Here is a 12,305-nt window from a genome sequence, read left to right as displayed (position 1 = left end):
CCTTCCCATAGTATGATCTATTCTGAGTGCCGCTTCACCTGCTTGTTCCAGCTCAGTGATAAAATACAAATCCATCACCACTATCTCTATTAATACCCAGATACTCAGAGTTGTCTACACATTGTCTCCAGGTGGAAAGATGGTTTTAGCCAACGTCCCTGCCTGTTGTCTTTCCAATGCAGCTTTTCACTACCACTAATGGTTATTTCCCTTCCTGTTTGCTCCACTCACCACCAGCCCCCCCCATCTGAGTATAGTCTAAGTTTCCTGGAAATTTTTTGATATTAGATAAGTCTTCTGGAAATTATTTCTGGATGGAAGATCAATCTGTGATTTTGTTCATTTGAGCAATTTGTATGTTTATGTATATTCATATTTTTGTTCACTTTGAGAATTTAGTGGATGGAAGTGGTATTTCATACTTCACTAATTTTATATGATGAGTGATAATACTTCTTCATAAACCCATCCCCATTATCCTTAGTTGAGCATGTTTTTTTCTTACTTTGAGATCATTTCATTAAAACCTCTGAAACAGATAACTCTCAACAATCTCCTATGAAATCTGGCCACTTCCTTTATCCTCCTGCCTGGAGGGATTAATGTGATTTGGGCACAGGGACTTTCACTTACTCATCTCTGCAAGACCCAAAGGAAGAGAATAAGAAGAATTTAACAGTGAGGTGAAGCACGGAACAGAAGTACTTGACACTCATAAATGCATAAAGTTACTTTATTTTAAGTATACATTAATTTTGAAAAATATAAATGCTAAAATATCTCATCTTCTTCATCTCTTAATTCCATAAAAGTCACAATAGAAAGCTTCATAAAACTGTAAAATACTATGTTATAGGAATTTTAGGTTTATATTGGAAAAATTATTAGTAATATATTGAAATGTTTTCTGTTCTTTATCATTTTGTTCCACCATGTTGATCTACTTCATTTAAAATAAAAAGATGCATCATTTCTCCAAAGTTAATAAAGACTCAAGAGAATAAAAATAAGAATATCTGAAAGTGCGTATTGATTCTGAAAAGTAATGTGTATGGATCTGTACCTGCCATGAAAATGGCTCATTACTGTCATGTTGTAGGACTGGGACAAAGTTACTTCTGGCTCTAAAAGTTCACTGGGTGACTTTAACCCTGAGTTGCAATATTTACCTAGGAAACAAAATTCGTAATTTTTATATGTACCCATAGAGCACAAATGAGCCAAGAAATAAGATGTATCCAACTTTTCATCAAAACACCACTTAACTGATTAGCATATATTATGGATTTTTTTTAAGATTTCAGGCAGCAATGGTGCTCAGTGAAGTCATCATCTGAAAATCCTCACAACCCTCAGACAGAGAAGTGCTGTCATCGACTGTGTTCAATCACTAGGGGCCACTGGGCGCCCAGCTCACACTGTGAGAGCAGATGTGAGCTACCATGGAACGTATAAGAAACGCTCAGGTTCCTACACCATGATCACGTAAGTGGTATGAAAAAGACTGAAGAACACTTTGTCCCATCCCTGAACAATGTCAACCTCTGTGATACAACTCAAATATTGTGTTTTTGACAGACAGTCAGCAGTCAATACATTTCAAGTACTTTAACACAGTTTAAAAAAAAAAAAGAACCAAAAACCCAGAAGACAATCATTATTCATATTAAACACCAATAGAGTCACTGTGTGTGTTGTTGCATATGCATAAAATTCACAAAACTTGGATTACTGACAGCAGATAATTTTCTCCCATTCTTTGAGGTGTGGGGCTGAGGGAGGTTTTCTTTTCTGCTTCTTGAATCAGTAAGGCTCCTCCTCAACCTCTGACTGAAGAGGCAGGAGCAATACTGCCTACGGCATATGAAATAATTAGGATTTCAGGTAGTCACACACAGCAAAGAAAGGACAACAGTATCTCCCACAGTTTTTCTCTCAAACGCAAAGCCAGCGGAATGAATGCTCTCTTCATAGGCAGACTCTTACACCATCAGTTCCCGCACTCGGGAACCCTGACCATGAGCTCTGGGTGGACTCAGCCTTCACCCCGAGAAACTTAGATCACGTGTCTCCAGTGCACATTGGAGCAAAAACAGAGAAGTATGTCATTAAAAAATTTCTAGTGTGTGTTCAGTTTACATAAAAACAAAACCACGCCCCAAATCTGTTTAGTTCTTATCCAACCCATAAATTCGGTTAGAATATAGGTAATCTGTTGGCTCTATGTGGATATTGGTTTTGCTGGTCAGTGTGATAACTATCTTTGTTTCTGTAAAAGCAATGATTAAAAGAAATTATTTCCTGGGTTCCCACAATGTTGAAAGGGTTTGCTGTAGCAAATGTAAGGTACTATTTTGTGTTGTAAACACAAACACCAACTATCATCACAGAGTGACAAGCTGCCTCACAGTTGGATTGCAGATAGCTTCCCGTCTACTCACAGGCTGCAACAACAGGCAAAGTGCTTCAGTGGTTCTTTGCCTGGTATGGGAAGGAGTAGAAATCTCCAAATACTTGATTTGTGATTAGAAAAACAAATTATATCCATAGCTTTTATAAAAAATAAGAATGCCTTTGACTTAACATCTTGATTAGACTAAATCTATGATTATTAAACATTCTGTTGATTCTTCAGTAAAGAGAAAGGGCACACTTTCTCACAGAGTTTTTTTTAAGGGTAAACTAAATAACACAGAATAATCATTTTAAGGATAGATCAATATGCAAACATGATGCCAAAATTTGGCAACTGGGGTTTTAGAATGTGTAATTTGCAACTGTCATTTTAATTTAAAAAATGAGGTCATTTTTGTCTATTTTTATAAAATTAAAAGTTTTGAGATATTATAAAAGTAATAATTAACTTGGGATAATAAAATTTTTTATATATTAATCTCCAAGGGGCAAAATTACAATTTAATTAAAATAAAAATGAGTGGAGTCAGTAACTGCACCAAAATTTGTCTGTTCCTAGTTGTCCTCCATCAACCTGTTACTCTGAGGACAGATCACATCTGGGGCTACATGAATCCCAAATTATGATTCAACATTCGAAATGTCTTATTCAATGTATAATGTAGCTCACTAAAACATTGTATTTAAATGAAGGTCTAATTTTCAATGTGATACTCTGAAATGATCACACATGTCTATGTACACATACAGGTTTTACATGTCCCAGTTACAAAGAACCGTGTGAAAGTGTTGTTAAAATGTGTGCACTTCTACCTCCGCTCTCCCCTAACACCGTACGGATGCGTAAGTGAGCTGTCCATAGTCCTGTGGATTTTCTTTTGTCAGTATGAGCTACGGTGTCAGTGGCTGTGACCGCCAGCTGGGTGGTAAGTCATACTTGCCTTCATTTCCACAGTGATATGATTCTTGGGCCCCTCATGTGATTCTCACGTGTGGTTTAGATTTTATGAAAACTGACACACTTAATAACTTTGCCCTCTGTTCACTGTCACTCTTTTTCTAACTTTGCACATATGTGCACCAGCCACACACAAAGCACATACACAAACACACAGATACTTCAGAATGAAAAGATGCCTAACAATACTGCACGGGCAGTCACACGGCCGCACAGTCACCGCTGCGTCCAGGCGCTGTGTTACCGGAGCCACGTAACTCTCTCGGGTGAGGAAGTTCTCCTCCCTCAAGAGCCTTCACAGAACAGTTAAGTTTCTTTTAAAGAATGGGATAAAGTGGATGCTTAGAAACATTGTGTTTCTTCTTGTTTTTGCTTTTTAATCTGATTTGGCCTTCCGGCTTACCCTAGAGATTGTGTATTCGTGTGTGTATGTGTGCGTAAAAATCACATTATATACAATACAATTTTTACAGAAAGCCTGGCAGCTACAAATAAGAGGTAGAACTACTCAAAACTAGGTTTCCTGCTGCAGGAAAAATTCATTTTCTTTACAGTAATTAAAAAAAAGTTTAAAAAATTGACAAAAAATAAGTTGCATGTTAGGCCCCATAATTTAAACAACAAAATCTAGAAAGAAAAATATTCTTCAATGTACTCAACAGGTAAGTTCATTAAAGGGTTAAAAAAAGTTGCATAGGAAAAAGGGACATTCCAGCACTTGCTACCTGGTGGCAACAATTTCTCTACAGGGAGTAAAGTACCTTTGATAACTCTATGACTAGGGCGTACAAGCAAGAGCAAGTTAGAATAGCAGCACTGTTTTCCAGTCCTGGGCAGCTCTATGAGGGGAGAGGGACTCTGTCTGGAGATTAGGGTTTGTTCTGCCAGACAAGAACAAGCCAGTAAGCACAGCTCTGAAGCTAATGTGTTAAGTTCCTTCAGTATTTTAGTAAAAAGTTTTATAAAATCTTTAATACTTTTGACCTCTGCTTAATCAAAGGACAAGGATCTGTGCGTGTCTTGAGTGACAGGGGAACTGGGTTGTTGGAAGACACATCTGAAATCCTAAGAACAAAAGGCGGATTCTGTAGATGCTTTTCTAAGGAGCAGTGCACTAGTGCCTTGATTTTATCTATGTAAGAAAGAAGCAGAGAGAGTGCTGTATTATTTGGCCAGTGATCAAAAATTGAAATAGAACAAAAATTTAAAAATAAATGGCCAGACAAAAAGAAAAAAAAACAAGAACATTAACAACAAAACTGTCAGTTGTAAGAAAGACAATAGGTTATAATGCAGTTTCTGTTCCCTTGCTCCTCCAGAAATAATCATTGTCTTCAGGCTCAACTTCTATTCTAATTTGAGGCACAGCTTTTCCTGGAGTTCTAGGAGGACTAGAGAGAGAAAGAAATGAAAATGAAGAAAAACAGTAAGTAAATCTGATTTTCTTTTCCAAATGTTTACACATTGCACAGAACTCAAATGTACTAATACTTGTTCTCTTTTAGTATGTACTAAAAACAAGATTTTTAAATTTAACTCTGTAAGAGTCAAGAAATTCAGGTAGATACCTCATAAAATTCTATGCTAGATTTTGAAAAAAAGAGGAAAACCTCCCCCAAAGACAAAAGAGGATAATATTGTCTGAAATTAAAGGACAGCAAGACCCACAAAGTGAAGATGTTCAGAGATTCCCATCGTTTGAGAATCCAGTCCCACCTGTCACCTCCAGGGTCTCGTGAGAGGGAAGGAGAACAGAGAGGAAATGTCAGGAAATGCCAGGAAAGGAAATGTCGGTGACCCTTAACTCAGGCACGATGCCGAAAAGATGGGAGCTATGGTCAACCCTGGCTTTAATTTGAAGACTGAAGGAGGCTCTCTTTCCTCGAGCAAGGAGGTCTCTGAGAATGAATGGCACATTCTAAGTGAAGCTGGGTTTGGTCTTTGGGTAATTACTGAAGACAAATCATAGAGAGAAAGGAGAACGGTAAGTTCTGCCAGTAGCCCAGCGCTGACTGCATTTCTGTGGGGAATCATCCCTAGAACACGGCAAAGCACTGTGCTCTCCTTTACCTTGGAAAACCAAGCAACTGAAGGAAAGGAATTTTATCAGCATGATGTGTGGCGTTCAAGGAATGTTGATGATCTTTCTCCTGGAAAGAAAAAAAAATATTTAAAGCAAAAGTAGTAAGTAAAGTTTAAAATTAGATTGAAAATAAAAGTCTGCAGAAAAAAACAAAAACAAAAAAAAAACCAGGATGCAACTTTCAGAACTGAAGAGTAAGAAAGACAATGCAGGCAACTTAAATAGACACTTAATCAAGATAAGAGTCTCAGTAGTAGAACGCAGGCCAAATCGCTTCATTTCCTCTACTGCAGGGTTTCCTGGAACGAACCGATGCTGTCTCCCAGGAAGGACGGTGAGAGGGGACCATTTCTATGGTGACAGCATCTTACGGTCGGATGCTTGCCTTTGACTTGCCTGCCATCTTCAAGACCCACAACTCTGTCTAGCTATTATTCAAGGTGAAAAAGGTTTTCTGAAGTTCTTTCATCACAACTCTGCTTGGATCAGTTTCACTCTTTTATGGATGATAAAGATCATCATGACATCAACTTTCAGTGTGTAGTTTTTTAAGGCTTTTGAAAAAATAAAAGAAGCTGGCACATAAACTCTTACCATGAAATTTAAAGGCTAGCTGGTGAACTTAAAAAAAAAATAAAAAAAAAAAAGATTGTCCCTAGAAGGAATGACACCCAATTACAAAACCAATGGGGAGACACAAGTGTGTCTCAGTCTCCATCTGCCAGTAATTCTCCAGAGATGAAGAATGAAATCAGAACATAGTTTGAGAGCTCAAAAAGAAATTTGGGACCCAATCTCCCTGATGAGAGTGGGCAGAAAGTCCTGCTCAGCTCCAAGTCAGCTGACAAAAGTGAGACTGTGCTAGCTTTTGGTCCTTTAAACCCAGGGTTGCAGCCAGTTTCTAAGAGGCTTCCCCAATCCCCATCTCCTTTATTTATGATCTGATGTGATCTGATGTGACATTTCATCAGTGTGGGTCTGCACGGCTGAGAGGATATGGCAGAGGTACACACTGTCCCGTCTGAGATTCAGCCCCAGTAGACTGCAGCTTCCGTCTTGATTTCTGTCTCACTCAACTCTGGCTCTGGGGAAGCCATGTTCCAGGCAGCTCTGCAGTCAGGCCCACAGGCTAGGGAGCCAAGGCCTTGTGCTTGAGCTTGGAAACCCAGCCTCCCACCCTCTCCACCCCTCTGTATAGTCAAGTCAGGGACTCAGTCCCAGAGGAAAGCTTGATGCACAATCTCTGGAGAGACCCTGAGCTGGATTCCCCAAAGTCTGTTCTGAACTTCTCAGTGTTGGGGAACCATGTGAGAAAGGTGGGCTCTTAGTATTTTAAGCTGTTATGTTTTGTGGTAATTTGTGACTCAGTATTTAAAAACCAGTATATGACATCAACAGTCATTTACTTCAAACTTCTTTGGGTAATTTCTCCTATTTAAATTGAAATGACATTGTCAAATAGAAATAAAAATTTCAATAGTTTTTTTTCCTATAACAGATCAGTATTCTTTGAACTTCACCTGGGTCTAAAAGAATACATTTTCCATAAATGCAAACTCCAAAGTAGTTTGGAGGCAGTTGCTACTTGCTATTGGAAAAGCTTGAGATGCTCACTAATGCTACAAATGGGGAGCCCTGTTAATAATGAAAGAAAAGGTAACATATTACAAGCCACTATATAGTAGCCACCAGGCTATAACCCAGAAGGACGAGTATATTACAATGATGGTTTTGAAATAGCAGAATAGAAATAAAGCAATTAGAAGAAAAATCAAATTTGATTTATACCTAAAGAGCTGTGCTAATATTTTAGATTGGTGACTTAAACTGAAAATAACTATTACTAAATTCTGAATATTGACAATTAATTCTGTGATCATTGAGAAAGCCATGACGCAATTTGTCTTGTGAGCTGATGTGGTCACTGACTGAGACCTAAGGAAGACACACAGTAACAGACAATGATGTAGTGCTATTAGCTGCCATTCTAACAGCAGGGAAAAGGAAACCACTATGATAAACATGGTTACAGGTTTAGCAGTTAAAAAAACTGGTGATGACTTTGGGAAATAGAAAAGACTGCCAAACAAAAATTGTACAGGTTGTATAAGGATAAAATATTGAGTAGAGTGTAGGGAATATAAAAACAAAATTTGATAAGCATGAAGTATGCATCTTCACATGGGAAAAAGATAAAATAGAGGGAAAGTTGATGGAGATGATGGCTCTAAAGTACTTTCTCTGCAAGTGCAAATCATACTGAGCAAGCATGCAAGAGGTTAGTTCTACTCACTGTCAGAAGGTTTGCTATCGCTTAGGAAAGGCTGTTGTTCCATGATGTCCATTGGGATTTTAATACTGGGGACCTTTTCTGAATATGGGCAGTCAGACTGTGAAGAAAATGTACAAGAGTTTTTAGAATGTTTTATTATTCAGGCTTTATCTCCCAATATTGATCAAATCTATTGCACTGTCATTCACAAAGAAGAAGAGCCATATATATATATATAAAACCATTTTCAGTGCACTGACTTTTCAAATTTTGCATCTTTCCCATTTATATTTTTCTCCTTTTTTGTGGGTCCATGGAATTGAGAACACTGAAACCAGAGCCACACCAAGTGACCATCAGGGCAACTAAAGTGGAAAGCTTTCTACAAGCTGAACTCCCAATTAGGAAACATGAATTATTGTTTTACCAGTAAAGCAAAATATTTCTTTGTGGAAACATTAAATCTGGGAGACTTCCTATGCTATAATATGATCCCCAAATTCTTGTTTTCTCGTGCTCTCTGATTTCATCTCTAAGAAAACCTTTATTTCTTTCAAAACAAACAGAATTTCTTTCACTATCAAGGAGCACCTGAAAAAAATCTCTCCCTTATTTTAACTCTATCAGATACATTTAAAGTTTATTTCAACTTCCTTTTATCAAAGATGTTAAAAAAAAATATAGATGAAAATGAAAAAATGAAACCAAAAGCAAGTTTCTATAACGGTGAGAAAATCAGAGAATCATCACCAGGATCAGACGAAGAAACTAGGTGGCAAATCATGGTTCCCTAAAGGACAGGCCACCTGATCCAAGGGCCCCAGATTTCCATGGCATCATCACTTTAACTTTAAAAATTCATTGTACTGAACCCAAGTCTGAGCTGAAAAAACACAGTTCATCTCCTAACTGAAAATATTAAGGTAATAATAATTAATTGGAAGAAAAAAAGAGAAGTAGGTATTTAAAAAGATTTTAAATAAAGCTGACTATGGATACTGAAAATTCCTTTATGAGGAATCTAAAAAGGACATGAGCTATAATATTCCTTTTAGAGAACTAAAATAATACAGTTTAGATTTCCAGAAAAGAAAAACTGATTGAGATGCTCCATGCACTTTATGATAAGAAGAACCATAAGTCTTACATCAAACAACTCCCAAAATAATAGCACGTATAGAAGATCAGGTGAGCAACAACTCTTCAATCACAGGCTCCCAGAAAGGCTCAAAACTGACTATGAGAGGAAGCTGCATTCTTCACATTTCTGCTCACAGAGCTGTAACGCCGGGGCTTAGTGTGGCGCCATGTCTGTGGATCCCACAGCGGAGGACTAATGAGAAAGTGAGCACCAAGAGAGTCATCCTCCAGATGCACACCCTTCAAATCCTGGCCCAACGCACAGGATTCAAAGTATAGGTGTTTTCTAGATCATCTGTCATACCTCATTGTGTAAATCCAGAACACATTTTCACATGCAAAGTATCATTTTGGTAACCCTTTCAAACTGTACGTGTGTGTGTGTGTGTGTGTGTGTGTGTGTGTGTGTGTGTGTTTGTGTGTATTAAAGAAAATGTATCCCAGTTTTTGTTTTGGTATTGATTACAGGTCCCTACTGGACCATCTGTGAATGGCCCAGATTATTTCTGTGAATGATTTCCTAAAGAAAAATAAAAAATTTCATTTCTTAATCACCTAATTGCAGAAGGACCATCTAGATGATGATACTGTTCACTTACTTTGGTTAAAAATTTTAAAAACCCAAATTCCAGTTTCTTTCACTGCTTTTTGCCAAGTTACAGACAGAAAATGACAAATCACTTTAATATAAATACAGTGCTCAGTCTAACATAATAGCATGATTTTATGTGAGCCTGCTCAAACAGACCTATGGATTATGGGCGGTCAAATCACTAGCATTTGTCCACATTAGACTCAAAATTACACAAGATGAGTTATCATCTCAAGTCCCCGGTACTGATGATAACACAGCAAGTATGCTTTCTAAGCAAACTGCTACCGATGGCGCGGAGGCTCTGCAAGCACATGATGATGTTTTAGAACTCACTTTTAATGTGTCAGTGGTTAGAGAAAGCCCCGGTGAGGGCTATGAGAACATAAAGGGCGAATGGTGGAGAAAGGAGTGACAGCTCACAAGACTAGAGGAGCAGTGCTGGAACTCAGTCCTCCAGTTCACATCCGGTTAAAAAAAAGAGCACACTGTTCATATTTGTTTCTTAAAGTTTACAAAGTTCCTTACATCATCATTGTCGCTGTCCAAACTTCCCTTCTTCTTTTTCTTTTTCTTCTCATCCTCCTTCTTTTTCTTGTCCTTTTCTGGAATGACATCGTCGAGGAAGCTGAGGTCGTGCTGCGAGAAGAGGTAATCCATACCTTTTCTGACAGCCACAAGGGCCAGGATCTGCAGGTAAGAACAGACGCCACAGCCAGCGCAGTCAGAATGAGTGCAGACCTTGGCCCTGAGCACAGCCGAGCCCCACGGCCCCGAAGGTGAGAGACAGAATTCCCACTGACTGAGGGGGCTTCATCTAAGGCTATCGTCATCATTTTCTTCATAAAGTTGTTTCATGGAAGTCTCTGTTGAAATTCACTGTTTTGTTCTTTGGAATGTACGAACACATTCAATTAGAATTGTAATATGATAGAATTATTTTGGGAAAACCACTCTTTCGTATTAGGTTTTTTAGTAAAATAGCTAAAAATTTAAAGGCAAAAAAAAAAATAACCTGAAAAATGATTCAAAAATTACAAGGTTTTGCAAATCTATGCTCCACACTGTACATCAAGACACCTTCAAGGAGGTCATACTGGAGAGCACTGTAACACTGGGCTACTTCAACTGCCATAACAAAACACCACAAGCTGGTACTATGCTAAACTCAGCGTTTCATGTGTGCTTACCACTGAAGAAACAGAGCTTCAGTCATTGGGAATTTCATCCGGGCCATGAAGCCAAAATAAAGCAAGAAAAGGCCCAAGCTTCTGCTTCTACAGTCACCGTTCTTGACTCTGTGCCTTTGGTTCTATGAATGGGCCTTAAAGAACAATTTGTTCCTGCACTTCCTCTTCTGAAGGGACATTAAAAGTATCTTTGCTCAGCAGAAAACTCAGTGTGCAGTGAGTTACGGGAGCCCTGGCTCAGCCTCACAGGAGACCCTTGTCTTCACCCTCATCACTCTATAGGTATCAGCTCTCCACCTCCTGGAGAAATGAATGCCAGCTGCCCTACTAAAATAGAGAATGTTTCATGAGGAAACAAAAGCTCTGAAAAAGTTTCACAAAGAAAAGCATTTTTTTTATCATTGAGTATAAGCAATAAGTAATTTACTGGGTATATTTCAAACTGATTTAATTTGGTAGAGTTTTGTTACTGTTGCTTTTTTAAAAAAAACAACACTGGGGCTGGGGATTTAGCTCAGCGGCATAAGCGCCTGCCTTGCAAGCAGGCAGTTGTGAGTTCGATCCCCGGTACCGATAAAAATGAAAAAGACAAAAAACAAAACAAAAAAACCCCACAAAAATCAGTAGATGGGTAGATAGTACCAATAGGTACATAGGCATCATTTCTCATGCTCAGTATTTGCCATATGTTAGTATTGTTTAAGAAAAAAGACATGAGAATATTAAGAAAAACTTTTTTTACTATTTTTTCTGTACTCCTAGGAGAAAAAAAAAGATTACAAACAACAAATCTACATAAAAATTAATCCTAGCTAGGAGTAGGAGGAATTTTACAAAACAAATAAAATATGGTAAGTGTACAGAAATTGTTTCCAATTTCCAAACAGACCAGAGATGGCCTGGTGACCTATGTTCAGTGTACGGAGATTTGTTTGCAAAAATGGGAGAGTCACAGGAAGGTCTGAAATTCGGGACTGCAGGGCTTATGTTTCCTCTTCTTCTGATTCAGAGCGCTGTCATTTCTTTCACCTTGTTTCACTGGAATTGCGCCTCAGGTGGAGAGTTCGGCCTCTCCCTACTTTTGGCATGATGTAAACCACTAGAGCTTCAATAATCGCACTGGATGGAATCTTAGTTTCCAAACACTTCTATTATTTGGACCTGCATGTCCTTTACATTTCTTTACATTAGCTCTATTGCATAATATTTTAAAAATACAGACTCTGCACTGTGGCACTCCCCCTTTGTGTCAGGCAATGTGCTGGCCACTTGGTGCTCAAAATTAATGCTCAGAACACTGACAACCCAATTCCTGTTTTACTGGTGAGCTGACAGTAGGAGGAGTTTATGGGCCTATGTAGGATAAGCCTTAGAATTACAGTACAGATATAGGAAACTCAAACTGTAACAACTGAAATCCGGAGTTGGTCATGCACACCTGTAATCCCAGCAGTCTGGGAGGCTCAAGCAGGAAGATCAAAAACATTTAGAAAGGGTTGGGGATGTGCCTAGTGTGAAGGCCCTGGGTCCAGGTCCCACTCCCACAAACAAAGAATGGCAATTGCTCAGAGTGGTGAGGTCAAAGCTGGAAACGGTCTCACACAGAAAAGGTTTGATACTGCTGCATACAATCACCACAAGCCAGAAGCACGGCC

General features: G+C 38.5%; 1 protein-coding gene across 10 annotated transcripts in view; it reads right to left on the bottom strand.

Moving 5' to 3' along the window:
* Positions 1–719: 719 nt before the first annotated feature.
* Positions 720–12,305, bottom strand: part of Slc4a4 (solute carrier family 4 member 4) — a 329,139-nt gene continuing 317,553 nt past the window's right edge. For 6 of the 10 annotated variants that reach the window (XM_063240311.1, XM_063240312.1, XM_063240308.1 and 3 more), the window contains 3 exons: positions 9,989–10,150; positions 5,444–5,523; positions 720–4,764 (listed from right to left, as the gene is read on the bottom strand). In XM_063240311.1, coding sequence (XP_063096381.1) covers positions 4,659–4,764; positions 5,444–5,523; positions 9,989–10,150 — 348 coding nt within the window. In that variant the 3' untranslated portion in view covers positions 720–4,658. Of the gene's footprint in view, positions 4,765–5,443; positions 5,524–7,749; positions 7,847–9,988; positions 10,151–12,305 lie in introns of those variants that run through there. The other 4 variants (XM_063240309.1, XM_063240314.1, XM_063240316.1 and 1 more) reach the window with 2 other exon arrangements.

This window comes from Cavia porcellus, unplaced genomic scaffold (genome assembly GCF_034190915.1).
Source record: "Cavia porcellus strain 051 isolate PalLab524CR breed Dunkin Hartley unplaced genomic scaffold, mCavPor4.1 scaffold_30, whole genome shotgun sequence".
Lineage (NCBI taxonomy): Eukaryota > Metazoa > Chordata > Mammalia > Rodentia > Caviidae > Cavia > Cavia porcellus.
This window is presented reverse-complemented; position numbering and strand designations above follow the sequence as displayed.